Source organism: Manacus vitellinus, unplaced genomic scaffold (genome assembly GCF_001715985.3).
Source record: "Manacus vitellinus isolate BGI_N305 unplaced genomic scaffold, ASM171598v3 scaffold_21_pilon, whole genome shotgun sequence".
Classification (NCBI taxonomy): domain Eukaryota; kingdom Metazoa; phylum Chordata; class Aves; order Passeriformes; family Pipridae; genus Manacus; species Manacus vitellinus.
The window spans coordinates 788,109-805,232 of NW_021939546.1; the positions used below are offsets into that span (position 1 = coordinate 788,109).

Here is a 17,124-nt window from a genome sequence, read left to right on the forward strand (position 1 = left end):
ACTGCTGCTCAGGTGGTAGAAGTCTCTCTATGCCGCCCTCCTGAGGCAAGGGAGAACCTTTCCAACTTCAGGGTGTAAGTGGAAGAAGCACGAAACCATTTTAGGTTGATAAGTGCTGAAAATACTCAAGGAAAAAGGCTTGAAGGCAAGTACCAACCGAGGATGGAAGAGGCAAGATGGATACCATCGTCGTGATCCTGAGGAGACTCCTCTGGGATTTGGTGAAGTGGCCGAGAGGGAGCAGGTTGCCAGCCACGAACTGACACTGGGCAGACAGCACAGCTTGGTCCTTCCTTGCAGGGTCACATCGAGCTGGGAAGAGGCTTTGGAAACCCAACAGGCAGGTGACTCACCGATTCTGCAGACTCATATTTTGTGCTTCTTTTTCCTTTTTAGTTAGCATCCAGTTTTCTTCCCTCCTGCCATCACACGCAAGTTAATTCTACCCCCTGTTTCCGTAATGACTGTGTCTCTTCGTCCTTATAAACACATGGGCTGGGCAGCAGTTCTTGGAGACAAGAACAGTAGTTCCTCACACAGGAAGGATAATGCCAACAATGAGGCATTATTTTCAAGAAACTACAACAATCATAGCATGGGTGTCCGGGCTGCACACTGGGCAGACACTTCAGCTATTCAAACCCAGTTCTAAGCTTCAGCAAGAAATCTCTCCACAGGAAGTCAGATAAAGAGAGTTGTGTATGTTGCATTTTATTAGACAGAGGTGGATTTGATACATGTTATATCTTAATTTTCCATTTTTCTTGTTCAGACATGTTGAGTGTACAGATTTCCCATTTTTTAGTCAAGAAAGAAAAACACATTGCACAAAGCAGCTGCATTCAACAATACAACAAGATACGTATCATTATTCACTTAAAGACTAGAAACGTACCCCAGAAAATTTTCAATCGTTCAGTATGCTAAAATATAGATAAAAAGAGTTAGTTACTGTTTAATGGTAAAATACATTAAAAAAATTCAGGCAAATCTAGAATGAAAACTCGTGACTTTCTTCAGTATGGCACCACTCCATTGTTTCATTATAAATTTGTAAAAGGCACCACACATTAAAACCGTAAAGCAAGAGAAAAAACAAAACCAAGCAACTTTCCATGATTTTCTTTCTGTACAAATACATATGTATCTTAAGGCAGGTGTTTTTATGTGCAAAATACAAGTGTACAGGTAAAACCAATGTTGGTATCATATATTCTCAAATTCACTTCTTTTAGCTGTAACATTAGTGTCCAAATATACAGTACAATGAAAACACTTTTCTCTAACAGAGCTCAAAATAGAAGGCAGGCTGGAAATATGGCCCTGATAACAATTAGGTTTTAAATCTGAAGAGCTTTTACGTAGACCTCTTAAAACATGTACGGTCATTCTCTTTTTCTTTTTGTCTCTTCCTTAAGAAAGGTCCATATCAACTTGTTCACTATGTCAGGTTGATCCTGCTGGAGCCAATGACTGGCTTCAGACAAAATAGTTAATCTGAAATGATTTTTAACATAAATCCTTGTAATTTCTGCCATCTCAACTTCCATAAATGCATCTCTTTCTCCCCATAACAGCAGGGTTGGCATGATGACTTCGTGGTGCTGCAGAGGTAGGCAGCTTTAAAAATAAAACACACCTAGTTAGGTCTTATTTTAACAAAAAATCATTATGACACGTTTTAGTCAACATAGCTTTTGAAATCAATGCAGTGAATCTCATTGCAGACTTTCTAAGTTTCAAGATATCTCCTACAATACCAAGAAAACGCTGTGACTTTAAATTCTTTAATTGTTTTAAGGATGGTGAAATTGTTAGAAGGTACTTTTACTGTAACAGGTCTCTAATCAGCAGTTGATTGCAACAGAGGTCTCATTTTTGGAACATGAAAGATGCTTCAGCACAGCTCAGGAGCCCCATGACCTCTGTAAAAGGGAATGTGGAACAACATGGCCAGAATTTTGTAGGTCACTTGCTTTCCCTTGGTTGATAAATGGCAAGTTTCTGAACCTGCATTATTTACTGCACACCAGCCAAACTACCTTACTGAAAAATATGTGCCCAGCAAATGGCAGGCTGCCATTGCTGGATATTATGGAAGATACCAGCTAGAGTGTTTCAGACCTATTAAAAATTAAATATCATAGAGTACAGCTGAAAATAAAAATATTTGTAAAATAAGATGTTCTATAGAACATTGATGTCTGAAATGCTGAACTGAATTCGGTTACATTCACTTTATGAAATTCATGCAACATTCAAAATGCTTCAGAGTTCCCTTTACAAAGCACCACAGTGTTTTTTGAAGGCCTAGGACTTACATACCTACATCTTTTGCATGCAGTGAAGGAAAACTGTTTCTTAAAGATTTACTTTTCATGAAGTCATAATCTCTCTAAAACTGCAACATCACAACCCAGAGTTTTGTCAGACTAGAAAGTGTTTAAGGATAAATACATTATAAGACATTTGAAGAACACTTTGAAGAAAAGCCCTTAGAAAGTAAAACTATAATAAACATGATACTATCACAATGACCTACTTAAACTTTCAGTAAAAAGATTATTTTTTAAATACAATTTTTTAGAATTGAATATTTAATAAATATTACCTTATATTACACGTATTAAGAAAGATGCAAGTAACTAGAAAGTAAAGACTATTTCACCATTAACCCACCCAAATTTATTCCAGCACATCTGTTTCAGAGATGCTGAAAAATTTATCTAAGATTGAATTGCTTAATTTTAGTCACATATAGTAACAGACTGTGACAATTCAAAACAGACTCCATCTGATCAGATACAAACCTTGGTTATATTAATGCACAAATAGGAATATTTTAAACCAGTAATGTATAAAAAAGATTTTCTGTACAAACTTTTATGACATACTTAAGTACTAGTTTTAACCTTAGGAGTTAGTTAAGAGATTATACTCTGTAAAGAGGAAAAGACAAAGAAGATGACTTGTATTAGTTTAAAATAAGACAAAGAAGTGGAGGCTTTGAAGACGTTCTTCCTCTACTTACACATTATGTCAAAAAATGTTAATAAAAGATCACTTTCAGTGATAATTTAATTTCATTTTGATTGATGAATTAGGAAAACTCTTAAAATTCCTTTTTTCCAGTAAATTTAAATCTCATTTTGCAAACACCCTGACCTCAGCCACTGAACCATAGCTTATTCATAGTACCAGTTTTAAAAACTGATAATCTGATGATCTCATTCAGTGCATTTAGACTAACCTTTTTACCTTTAAAATGCAGTATCCTGGATCTTTTCACTATTTAAGTGTGGTGTTTTCACTACTGTAGGGTTTCCTATTTTGTGCCTTGCAAGACTTGTAGCCTGACTTACTTAGATAAAAAAACCTACCAGGCTTTTTTACACATGCTGCATACATAAACAACCTGTCATTTTTCACTGCCTATGAGCTACACTGTATGTCTTTTCAGTCTGGAATATGGGAAATTGTATTTTGCCTGAAATTTCTAGAAATTGCCTTTAATAACAATTAACAAGCGGATATCACATTTAGAAAGAAGTTCCACTCCTTAAGTGTTAAAATCTTTGAAAAACAAACTCAAACCTTCATACAGCATTGTTATACAGCTTTTCTGTAAACAAATAGTGAAGTACTTCTTAACTGCTATAAGAGAACTAATGCCATTTTCTAAAAATATAGCATATCAGAAGAAATTCAAGCTCCAGCTCTGTACCTGTCTCTCTTAACCAAGCATGACAGAAAAGCTTTATGATTTTTATTCTCAAAGTGTTTGAATCTAAAGTATAGTGAAGGGAATGGCTGCTGTGCTATTTATAAAAGGATGTGTTGGTGAAGGATGAAAGTAGGTTATTTCAATCATCTATTTGGAAATAATTTTCCAGAAAAATCAAGCTCTGAAGAATGAAACTCTAAATGGATAGTAATGAGTTGGTAACCTTTAACATGTAGGTCACCAGTACCAGCCCACTGGGAGTTGTGGTGAATACAAGTCATTAGCATCCAAGTGCTGCTTAACAACTCATATGAGAGAAAGGGAAAATTTCAATCCAGTTTTAGTATTTAAGAATTCACATCCTGTAAGGTGTGACAAAGTGTGACCATCAGAATTGGTGGCAAGAACTGAATGAGCTGAAGACTAATCTTTTCTTTCCAGTCCAAAGCCTTCTGCATCGTGGCTGACAGCAGCTAAAATAAAATTCTCTGAATTCCTTTCAGGTATACTTTCATTAGAAAAATAAAGTGAACACTGCACAAACATACACACAAAACACACAGAGGAATTAACAGCTCTGAAGATACTTTCTGATTAATAACTGATACTAGACTTTTTTTGAGCCCGAAAAGGCCTGAAATAGTTTAAACATATCAAAGATTTGTTTCATCTGAGTCCCACAGCCATTCAGCTATCACAGGCATGTCACTGTTGCTGTCAGAGGAGCATCTGGTTAATGTGCACGCTCAGTGATGCGAGGTGCTGTGCCCAACGTAACCAACAGGGCTCCGGGCGCTCTCGCCTCTCCAGCTCCTCATTAGCCCTTCCCCGGGGCTCCTGCAGAGCAGCTGCCGGGCCGGGAGCGGCTGTGCAGCCACACAGCTCCAGCGCCCTTGGACAGCCCAGCTGATGTCATCGACTGCTCTCTGCGTAGCTTTAACTAAGTGTGCTGTTTCCAGCAGGGCCATCTCATTTATTGCCCACTGTCATCCATGCTTGGTGTTGTCTTTCCACTTTCTCCTTCCAGTTTTGTCTCTTAGCCTGTACAAGACAGCAACTAGCTCGGATCCTTGTTTTCCTCGCAGTATTTCCCTGCTGATTGCTCTCCTGACAGTGACAGCATGGATGGCACAGAAAGCATTAAAGGTGGTACTAAATTTGCATCAGGGGAAATGAAAAGTTAATCTGCCTCAAACATCTACTACCTGAGTTTAGGGAAAGAAGGGAATGGTCATTTTAAAGAATATTGGGAAGTTGGTCTTGTGCTAGAGAAGCATGCAGGACGTTTATCACTGCTGAAGACTGGACAGTAAAGGAAAAACAAGTTCAACACCACTCTTCTTGATACAGTCCTTCAAGTTAGCTCTATAAGTAGAGTATACAGAGTTAAAGCCCTTCTGGCCATGTTTTTGGTAGGTAAAAAGGGGGTGTCAGACATAGTTTTGTAAAGTTACAAGTGAGGGTCACGTACTTGGATGCCGTATTATCTAGTAGTATTATCTAATAGTAAGCTCTTGATAGATATTATAATTACTTAATATGTATTGTAATGCAAACAATTAATTGATGGTAATTTTTAAGTGTTATTAAGAGATAGATTTATGGAATTGCCATGGGTGCTGTGTATGAGGGAGGGTCTTCGCTTTATTAGATTTTGAAACAAAAATTTTCCTTATCTGCACTCTGGTTGTTTTACTGTTTTGTATGGACACCACACAGAACACATGAGGCCTCACCTGCCTTACCGTGCCTGCACCCGGCACCTGGGGAGGCTTCGGAAACAGAGCTGCCGTTCTCCCCCTCTGCCTCCGCGGCAGGAGCCGCAGTAACATTTTTGGGCTCCAGGGGACTCTCAGAAATATTTTCCTCTGTTTGAGAATGTTATACTGACCTGAAAATAGTCCTGTAATGGTTAATGGGTCCTGTTAGTGCTCCAGGTTGTGAAAAGACATACAGATAAGCTTCGATATCTTCTGCTGTTAATCTGCAGCCTTTCCTTCCAATTCCAGTGGCCTGACTGGTAAATAAACTTTTCAGAACCTACAAAAGGAAGAATAAAAAGCTATTACCTAAGATAGCTAGAAAAGGTGTTTTCTCTCCTTCAACAGGACATATCTTTCTAAAATCTACTTATACATATTTATAAATTTGTTTATGTTCAGAGTTGTAGTGGGTTGACCCTGGCTGGATGCCAGGTACCCACCAAAGCCACTCTATCACTCCCTTCTGTGACTGAACAGGGGGAGAGAACATACAACAAAGGGTTCAAATGTTTTTTTAGAGAGCTATGTGTAAAGCACATGGTTAACTTATTTCTAGTGTAACTTACTTCAGAATAATCAAGTACAGACAAATGCCAATATTACCCTACCCAGTTACTGAATTCTGCATCCTGACCTGCCACCTATGAAAGGCAAAGGCAAGCGCGGGCACATACTTTTTTTTTTGAGATGGACCCCAGTAGGTGACAGGGCTGGAGGGAGGATGATTCATGACCTCCCCAGCTGGCTGTGCCCTGTGTGCATGCAGCACTGGGAGCTCTGCACTGGGCTGTTTGCATGTAGGAGGCATATGTCTGCAGCTACTTTGTCCCTTTCTATGTGCTTGCACTTGGTTTTTAAGGTTATACAAAGTGCTGGCCTTGGTTCCTCAGGCAGAATTAATCACCTGGCTGAATGTGATGGCCAGACTCCCAGTCTACCTGCCCTGCAGCAGGCTCTAAGAGGTAAGAGAATGTCCCACTGCCCATGGGAGCTTCAGATAAGTCAGCAGGAGTTCCACAGGCACCATGTCCCAGTGTTATGGGCACAAGTAAAACCAGCTGACTCTCTAGGTGGAGTAATGCACTGCAGTGCTGGAGGTTAAAACTATGTGCCTGAACACCTCCCAGAAGTGCAAGAGTTAATCTCAGTAACTCTATGTACTTATATCCTACTTTATGTAAAGCTTAAGAAGAAAAATCAGAAAGCTCCATATTTTTTCCTGTAATTAGAACTACATCAGAAGGGATCAATGTAGGTGGCAATTCTATTACTCACTGTTAAATATATAAACAAGAGCATTCAATTTGCTCACCTTGAAATCATTTAGAGTAAACATGAATTCAGGAAACCATGGCATTTGGAAAAAGAAGTAGTAACCAGATTTAATCAATTGTGATGGATGTCGTAGAATGTATTCTGAAACAAAAATGCCCATGAATTAAAAATAAAAACTGATGACTCAAACAAAATTACTGTTAATATTACTATTTTTTAAACTTAAAGGAATGTTTTAAAAATATTACATTAAAGCATGCTATGTGACAAAAGATGATTATTGTTTCAGGAGTAAATATATGGTGTGGCCATTAAAACATAGTTCTTTTGTAAATGTTAATATAAACAGCCAGCAAAACAAAAGTTTGCCAAAGATTAAGTGAGGACAGCAGCATTGGGGAGTTTAATCGAATTATAGGTTTTCACTTAGAGATCTATGTGTGTAGCTAGTCCAAAGCATTTTTTTCACAGATGTGGAATAAAGGGCATAAATAAAAATATTTCAGTATTTCTCTCGTCAATGATGTGATGCACAGAAATGATGATCCACTGACATTCTAAAGACTGCATCACTCTTGTTCACAGAAGTACAGATTTTTTCTAGCAGTTGTCTACTTGGCAATTTCAAGGACCGTAATCAAGGTTATATAGAGTCACTTTTTAAAGATTTTTTAAAGTAATTTGAAAAGATACTGGAGCATATATAACAAAAGAAAAGGATACAGACATGCATTAACTCTTTTTTAAAAATTGTAAATTTATATCTTCAGTGAGTTGCAAGAGCCAACACTGACATTCAAATATCTAACTTCCTCAAAGCAAGCACACAATGTGTACAGGTACTAGGAATTCTAGAACTTATTCTTTACAGGTGCAAATTCAGGAAGGTAAAACTGCATTCCCAACACAGGAGGTATCTCTGAAATATTAATTCTGACAATGAATAAAAATGGGGTTTAAACCAATGTAAATTGAAGTGTCAGCTATCTTCTAAACGTTCATATCTTACACGTTCTTAAATTGCATTACGCATTATATTTTTCCTTGCTAGACCATCACTGCTAACTTTACTTTTCTCCACTATTTATAAACTGTATATTTTCATTTAACCCACAGTAGAACAAATTTGATCTAGGGAGAATTTATCAAGCTGCAGAGCAGATTTTGTACTTCAACAAATATGCAAACAAATACTGTAATAAAATGTAATTGTCTCCACAGCCTGGCTCCTGCTGTCAGAGAAAATACTGCAAAAAGCTCCTACTTCCTCATGTGATGAACAGACCTCTCCTGGGGTAAGTGTGGCTTTACTACCTGACAAAATGTTCTTTAGTATCTTAGAAAGGTGCCCAAAAACACTGTGAGAACAACATATGTGGATGGTTCTGATTCTACAGTGGTGTAAGGTCTGATTTATATTCAACTGAAATGAAAATTAAAGCTGCACTGAATATTCTTAGCTATTTCTAGGGAAATGAGGTGATTTGTTAAATGGAAATGGGTAAGGCCAGCAATTGAAAAAATTGAAATTAGGGAGATACTACTTTCATTTTCATTATGGAATGTTGATATAATCCCTATGAAATGTTTTGTAATTCTGGGTAGTAGACAAAGTCTATCACACAACAAATTCTGCTAGTGCACCTCAGTCCTTGTTTCAGCTCAGTACTAGTACATCTAGTAAGAGTACTAGTACTAGTACTAGTATAGTAGCATCTAGTAAGTAGCCTGGAAGGCTGTTGTCTTCTGATGAATATTGTACCAGATCAAATTATTGCTTGTCACCTAAATTGGGATTTAATTCTAATGTCTGAGTCACATTTATACAAAGGCTGGTTTATGCAGATTTAATAGTGCAGTGAGGCCTTAACCAAAGTGTAATACAATACACACCCCTCTCTTCAGGGAATTTTATCCTGCCAAAGCGGAACAAAACAGATTCATGTGTTCGAAAATTATGTTTGTGGACCTTCAAGGTTTACTAAAAAAGTCAGTAAATTTTGTTGCAAGCACTCCCAACTTCCTACAATAAATTTATTTCCAAAAGTCAGATACTCGATAAAATACATTATAAAATGATACTTCATAAAATACAGCCCAGATTGTGAGAAGCATGGAGTACTGGCAGCTTATCTACTGAACATCTAACAGGGCAGGTAGTTGGTTCTCAAAGCAAACATAATCGTAGTGGAAGTGCAGATACTTTGAATTAACAAAGACTACTGTAAAACTCACCTGTAAATACAGAAGGATGAGGGAAATTTACCACAATGAGCTTAGTCACCATTTCAGGGTAACAAATAGCCACTAACCAAGCGATCATTCCTCCCCAGTCATGGCCAATCAACACACACTTGTTGTATCCTACCACATAAACACAGATACATGCTTTTATTTCAATGGAATTAGTATCCATAGAAATTATCACATACAATAATGATTTCATTATTGCACAAAATAGGTGGTTCAGCACATTTATTAATGTAACTTCAGTACTGCCCTGCTTCCATTACTAATGGTCAGAAAAAATAGTCCACTGGTATACTTTAAAAATGTACAAATATTTAAAATTGTTTAATTGGATTTCATTAAACTTTAACTGTACTACCTCCATGTCAACCTAAAGTCACTCAGTATCCAGACTGCCACCCAGTTTACATCTTGGCCAGTACAGGGTCAGACAGACAGTTCAATTGCAGTCATTATAATGCATGTACATTTGTCATGTTTAGAGAGTTTGGAGTTTGAAACTGCAGACAAAAAGATGGAGCGATCTGCTAAGCCCCTCCTGAACAAAACTAATCCTCATGAATTTCTCTGAATATGGGTGGTTATCTAAGCACTCAACACCACCATTATGCAAAAAGTGGGCATTATTCTTCATAGCCATATACACAGCATATATATGCACACCTATATATGTACTTAGTAGGCCCACAGCTTTTCTCCATAAGCTGTTGTGTTGGCAATTTTTAAAGTTGTTGACATTCACATACTTATTCTTCCATCAACAAAAATGGTATTTAGCAGCAATAAAAGGGTCATGTGGGATAACGACCGAATTTTTGAAAGTCTAACTATTCCTTCTTTAAGCACTGCTGGAACACACACTGTAGTGTCAGATACCACCACCCTCCTCACTGAGGATTGGAACACTGAGCACATACACTGCAAATGAAACATATAAAAGCCAAGATTTCTGGAATTCTGACATAAAATTTGGACAGAGTTGTCAAAGCACCTTATAAACCCTCTTGAATATAAACCTTTTGGAGCACTTTTGATATAATCAAGTTCTCCAAAAGAATTTAACTTAGGGTTAGAACAAAGATAACAAGCCTCTGAAATACTTTATCAAAAAAATTTTAAATCCCTATGAAATTGAATTATGCTGAGAGCACTTCTCAAGCATAACCACGGCATTACTGTGGAGATTAACAAAACCAGCAAAGGCTGGAAAATGTAAACACAGTGTGGGGACTGCCTGCCCAATCTTTTGACAATGCTCAAACATCACAAGCAAAGCAAATTCTAAATTCAAACCTCAGAACTGGAATCACTGCTTTACTATTTCTTCATATGAAATGAAGTAAGTGATTTCACCATCACTGGAGTATCCAGGGAATTAAAATGACTCAGAGAATGACAATCTAACCCCTTGTGTTGCTATTGGTAGGAAATACCCTTCACCAGGTGTTACAATTTATCGCCCAAACAGCGACAATTCAAACTGAACTGGAGGGGCAGATTTTGCAGGCTCACTTTGGCTCTAGACCATTACACTGGGTATTTGCATGTCCCTTGTTCTCCCTTCTGTTCTTCTCTTCTCTCTGTTGTGTAAGAGAGCGATTCAGCTCTGGAGAACTGACTACTGTGCAGGAGTAGTATTTTGGGAGAGTTTTTTTGGTTTTTTTTAATACAGCAGATGTACTCTCATCATTTCTATAAAGCCCACAATATTTACTCTGTCTTGTTTGTGCAAGAAAAATGTCACCTGATTTAAATTCTTTTTCTGGAAGTGCTAATTCAAAACATTATCCTCTAAATGCCAGGAGCAAAGACTTTCTTAGGGATAAAGACCAGAGGTTTGTACTGCTGAATTTCATAGCACATAGGAAAGATTTTTTTTTAAACTCATGATGGAAAAATCATCTTTACCTGTTGTTTATACTGACATACAGATCATAATTAGAAAACAACCCTTTTTCATTTATAATAATCCATAAAATACGAGTATCCTTAGATTTATACCTATATGTATCTGTGATGTGTATATATTAAAAAGACTGCAGTTTAAGAAAAAACAGTTCTGGATCTTTATGGGTTTTTCTTGCTAGAAAATCAAGTCATCTATGAGTCAAGTAGGTTGTCTTCTAGTAACGCACCTAGAGATTCCAAAATGTCCTTTATATCTGCTATCAGGCAATCTAACTTGTAACTTTCTTTGTGAGAAGGAGCATCTGTTTCTCCATAACCTCTCAAATCCAGGGCCACCACTCGATATTCACTTTTAAATTCCCGCAATTGATGGCGCCAAGAATACCTAACAAAGAGGAAAAAAAGTTGGAGTTATAAGGTCAAGCAGTATGATATCAAAATGCACTCAATGCTTTTGCACCCAAATAACTGAGGGTAAATTAGCATGGCTTTCTTTGCAATGAGATTCCCTTTCCTTTCTGTGCTACGCTGATGGTCCTTTGTGGCTGCAGTAGTTTTCTGTTCCCTTCTTGAATTTGCCAGTAAGGAAGTGCAGCTGCCAGAAAGGGGGCCTGGCCAGAGCTGGGGTGTTTCCACAATTCCTGGAGTCTGGTACAGTCCCTTTGCAGCAAAGGAAGGAGGCATAAACCAGAGCAACAACTATCTGTGTTACTGTGGCTCCAAGGATAACACAGTACTGACTTACTGACACACACATTTTGATGGAGCAGGGAAACATGCCTCAAGGCATGGTTGATTTTTTTTTATTCAGAAAAACAATGCCAGATAATTCATACACTAAATAACCTGAAGAAAGAAATTAAATTAATAACAAATGAATTTGGTAAAGTTTGTGGGATTTATATTTCATCTGTGTCTCTTTACTACCAGAACTGTTCCAGAACAAGCTGTCTCAATGTGTTGGTGGTATACAAAATATTTCATTCCTTGTGTTTCTATGGAAAAGAGTGATAACATTACACACATCAAAAGACATACAAAATTAAGAACTTGGGCAAAGGCCTGGGCTATTCCTCATTCTGTAAAAGTATGTAGTGATTATATGTGTGTTATGAAGCAAAAATAACAAGAAAATGGTGGGTCTCATCCTGCAAGAACTATTTGCCCTTCAGCTGTTACTGAAACCAGATAAATTTCAGAATAGCTAGTACCAAGACACACATGGCCTTATATTACACTATAATAGAGAGATACATGAATCCTTCTCAGCATATTTAATAGTGGCTGTATCCTGCTGTGGTAGCTTTTATTTCTGCTTGTTTCAACAGTCTCAGATAAAGGATATATAACATTTGGATCATCAGTGGTTGTAGCAGTGATGCACAGAATTCTACCTTAATCCAAATAGTGTTTATATCAGACCATTGGCTCTTCTACTTGATCTTTGCCTTGAGCCTGTTAGTAATATTAAGTAATATTACAGGTACACTCAATGATATAAATCTGTATTCATATAATCAAAACAGTCAAACATTTTCATTTCAGTGCCATATAATGCAAAGATAAGGTTTAGCTGAGATCTCCAGGAATGAATCTTTTAAAGGCATTATATAACGACTTGGAAGCTGAATTTGCCATGGTAACTGTTGCAGCTTTTCTATGTACTTCAGTAAGAAGAAAGAACCAGTCCCATAAATAAATAAATTAACTATTTTTGTTTTCAGAAGATGTCTATGAGCTGTCCTCATCTTCTGTTTTCACAACAGTCCATCAGTCACCAAATGTCTGACCTACCAAATGGGTAGGTTTTATATTTGAAGAAATCCTTTTACCACATATGATATGTAACTATTGGACAACTGCTTTGCAAAGAGAATTTGGAAATGTTGCGAATGCTTCTATGTTCATAAGGTTCAATCATAGAAACTATTTTGAGACTTTTTGATCCCTTTCTCTCTAAAAGGCGAGTTGTACAAAATTTAGCAGCTCACACACAGATCTTATAGGTACCCAGCTGTCTCAACCCATTATGCCCAATTTCAAATATTTTATTATTGTCTTTCCACAACATTGGTATTGATTTTCAAGTTCTTATGCATCTAAAGCACTAAGTGGCTCTGGTGCATTATATTCTTAAGTGATCTTTCATGTTCAGACATTCTCTATCACTCACTAAGGTCAGTATTGTTTGGTTATATTTGTCCTATTTATAACCTTGAGACATTTGAAGGCAGAGGATTTGTTACAATTAAGAACTCTGACTGTGGATCATATCCTTTTTATTTTCCTAGACAAACAGTACAAATTCGATGCTGCTTTAAATCTCTCTTAAATTGTGGTTATTTTATCTTGTGCTCTCAGAACAATCACTATTCCTGCATAAAAAAATCTTTGCTGATTGAATGAACAACCCAACCTGAGTATTTGTAGCATAACTGTTTTACAGACTATTAGCATAGCATGTAGTCTTCTTTTTAAAAACAGTGATATGAACTATGCTACTGGTGGTCCCAGTGACCTGTATAACAGGTTTTTTATTCATAATTTTTGAATGGTCAGATAATATAATATATTAGCCATCACTTATAGCATGACTCACCATTCTAAACTGTAAGAATGGCTACTGCTTTTTAAAAGTAATATACTTGATCTCAGTAGAATATGTATGTAAACTGCTAATTTTTCCATTCCCCCTGTAGGGGAAATCAGCTGCACTCTCATTGCCTCTGTTAGAATATGCTTTATGCAAGGTATGCATAATGTTTGCATAGAATATGCACTGCTCCATCTAACAGTCCTTTCAATCAAAGTTTGCAGTTTTAATAATTTTAGATAGCAATTTACTATTAGAACAATCTACTTCTTTGAAAATTTACCTTAACATAAACATGACTCTTTACCATCATCCTCAAGGCCATTAGTATCTATGGGAAATTGCTGCTAAGGGAAGAGAACTGACTTTTGTTTTACCTGGGTCAGTTTGTCATGGTATGACCTTAGTCCAAATTGAAAGATGACAGTTGCAACAGTGGACCCTAGCTCCGTACCTGAGTTTAGGAAGGAAAAAGGATCGTTTAACTTGCTGAACTACTGGCATTAGCACTTCCTTTATTCCCTTCTTGGTTTTTTGGTAGCAAGTTCTGTAAGCCATGCTTCACTAGTTAAACCTGACAATGATAGCCTTTGGTTAAATCATTAGACACATGACTGCTTTTCACTGTTATAAACAAACATTTAGGATTGTGTTTGATTCATCATTCATCTTGTGATGAACTAATAATAGAATCTTTTTCCCTGAGTAGCATTCTGAAATTAGGCTGCACAATAGCCTATAGAACTCATAGTTCTTCTTCACCTTCCTCAGTTAAAAATTAAGGTATAGTATTTTTAATAAACGGAGCAATCCATATTGCTTATCCTTATTTTAATACCCTCTGCAATAATTCATAAGTTTATCCATATAGTACAAGTGCTATCCAAAGAGGAAATTTGTTAAAAATGAGCAGTTCCTCACCAAAGTTTGAAGAAAAGGGTACATACCTGGGGAAAAGTGAATTGAAAATGCAAAAAAGATGGTTGGTTTGTGTTAGTCTGCAGGAATTTTTTGTGGATGCTGTAGTTAAAAAAATGTTTCCGTGGTTTATTGCCTACTAAAACTTCATGCCATTAGTTAGTACTCATAAACATGTATAATGGATCACACTGGGGATATTTAGGTTGAGATATTCGCTCTTGGGTATCTTATGCAGCCTCTTTTATATAAGAAAAGCATGTAGGGAGTTTTACCAGAATTCTGGAAAGCCATGAAGTAGCAGCATCAGTGGTTTACCCCTTTCTCCAGCAGCCACATAGTGGAATCGTAACCCTGAATCCTAAAATGAGAGAAAAAGAAGTGTAATTTTATTGCTGCATAAAACTGCTATTCTGGGATTTGAGAATGATGATGGTTTCAGACAATATTCTAAGAAACAATATACTGCAGCTGAAAAAAATCAAATTATTAGTTTTGAAGCTGAAGCCTTCTGTGCTTCTGAGAGCCAGTATGTGCTACACGCTGGCAATGCTGAGTATCCCACACCCTCGCCACCACAGCTTTCCCCAGGGAGAACTATCTGTGGTACCTGCCAGGCTGTGTGAGTGTGTGCTGGTCCAGCAATGAGCACAACAATGCTCCTGACACTGCCCTGACTGGGAAATTTCCTGACTGGGAAATTTCCTGACTGGGAAATGCAGGTTACTGTCAAAGCAAACTCCTTGCTTTCACGTGGACACCAGTCATGTGCTTTACAGAAAGACTTCAAGACTCAGTATACTTTAAATGCACTTTCAATCTTTCAGTTAGCTTGTAAGGTTATGCAACTATTTAAAACCATCACATTGCATTCTGGCATGATAAAGGACTGCATGGATTCTTCAGAACAAAAAGCAATCAAAATTAAGTAACTAGAAAGCAAGTAGTTTTTGCTAGTTTTTACTATTCAAGGTTTTAGACTCACTCCAGAAAATTAAGCCTTAATGTTATAATGTTCTTTCTGCACTGTCTGTAGTCACTGGTTTTGATGCACCTTTTAAGAAAATGGGTCTTATGAGAATTACAAGCAGACAAGTTACTTATTGCAGAGGCTGAACACTGGAATGCTATTGAAGTGAATAGATGTACACAAGCTTACACTGACTCAAGGTCAAATCCAGTAGAATTTAAACAAACTGAGATTATGACCCAGAGTTTTTACTGAATTCTGACACAGAAGTAGTTACAGAAATTGGGAGTTAGCTTACAAAATACTGTTTAGAAGTCACATGAAGGAAATGGCAGGAAGAAAGGTTGTACAGCTCCTGAATGAATGTCAGAGCCTGCACTGTTTCTGCTATTTCAAAAAGGAAAGAAAAATCCCATGCCTTTTGCAGCACATCAAGAGCTAATATCAGGGCAAAGATCACAAATGCATACAAAAAGGTTTTATTGCCAAAAATGCTTCAAATGTTCTGAGATATCTTAGCACTGATAAGTTACTAACCAGCTACAAAACAATTAACTTACATCCTGATTCTCAAAAGGGCTCCAAAGAGAGAACTATTTGGATTTTTTATACTTGCTATGGATATAACAGGGACTTTTGCTCAGTTTTGCCCCAAATGACACTGATATTTCACCTCTGGGATGCCAATGAACTTGAAGTCCTTAGAGGTAAAATAAATTCCTAGCAAATTTTAGGACCATTACATCATCTGTACAGTTCTCCAGATCACTCTGCCTTTGATCCTTTTACATTTAAAAAAGTAGAAGTTTCTCAATTTCCTTCCACAGTTTCTCTTCTCAGTTTAATGAGTAGTGGGCAATCGCTCCTCCATGCTGCTTCTTTCAGTTAGTGTCCTCTAGGGATTTACCCTCAATGCTGTTATTTTAATCTATTTGTTGCTTTTAAGGACATCCCCTTTACTCATACAAATTCAATCACCACTCACACAGCAGCAGTTTAAATGTTACATCCCCCGAACTCTAACCATCTAACCTTTTCAGTTGCTGCTTTCTGTCCCCATTTTTCCACCCCCAAAACAGACATAGGATGTTGCCATCTTTTCTGAAATGGACTGTTTTCTTTGTTTTGTTGAAATCTGATCAGATCTGTAGGATATGTGTGTTTGGAAAAAACCCCATTAGCCTGCTGTTATCCAAGACTGTTATCCAAGAGCAAGAGTTTATTTCCTGAAATGAGTGATCAACTGTCATATTGACAGTAATTTGATTTGCCCCCAAATGCTCTTCTATTACTGTCACACCCCTCTCACTTCCCTAGCAGCCCATTAATTTACTGCTCTGTGCTACAAGAAAATAAGAATGTCATACAAGTAAAAAAGTCCACACTGCTAGCAAAAGATGACAAGCAAATCATAAGAAAATGAGGCTCAATGATTTATATTAGTACTGCCTGGCAAGAAACCATCTGCACAGAACCCTGAGGACAGGGTATTAAAAACAGCACTTGACAAAATTTGCTGTGCATTCTTTGCTCACCTATAGCTGCAAAAGAAATCTAGATAATACAACTTCATTTAGAACATTTCTTAAAGGAGCAAATCGCAGGTAGAGACCTGAGACAAGCACCCAAATTAACTGTGGTGGCTTTAACTGTACAACCTGAGGGACAGCGCTTAGTTTCTTACTCTGTGTTTTTCCCTGCGACTCTGCTGCGCGGCTGGCCA

At 37.2% G+C, this 17,124-nt stretch overlaps 1 protein-coding gene across 1 annotated transcript in view; it reads right to left on the minus strand.

The window, feature by feature from the left end:
- Positions 1-698: 698 nt before the first annotated feature.
- The window catches only part of EPHX4 (epoxide hydrolase 4), a 19,293-nt gene continuing 2,867 nt past the window's right edge, over positions 699-17,124 (minus strand). The window contains exons 2-7 of the mRNA XM_029959725.1: positions 14,707-14,792; positions 11,148-11,305; positions 8,998-9,126; positions 6,800-6,903; positions 5,616-5,764; positions 699-1,620 (exon numbers count right to left, since the gene is read on the minus strand). Of these exons, the coding sequence (XP_029815585.1) occupies positions 1,386-1,620; positions 5,616-5,764; positions 6,800-6,903; positions 8,998-9,126; positions 11,148-11,305; positions 14,707-14,792 (861 nt within the window). The 3' untranslated portion in view covers positions 699-1,385. The remainder of the gene's footprint in view (positions 1,621-5,615; positions 5,765-6,799; positions 6,904-8,997; positions 9,127-11,147; positions 11,306-14,706; positions 14,793-17,124) is intronic.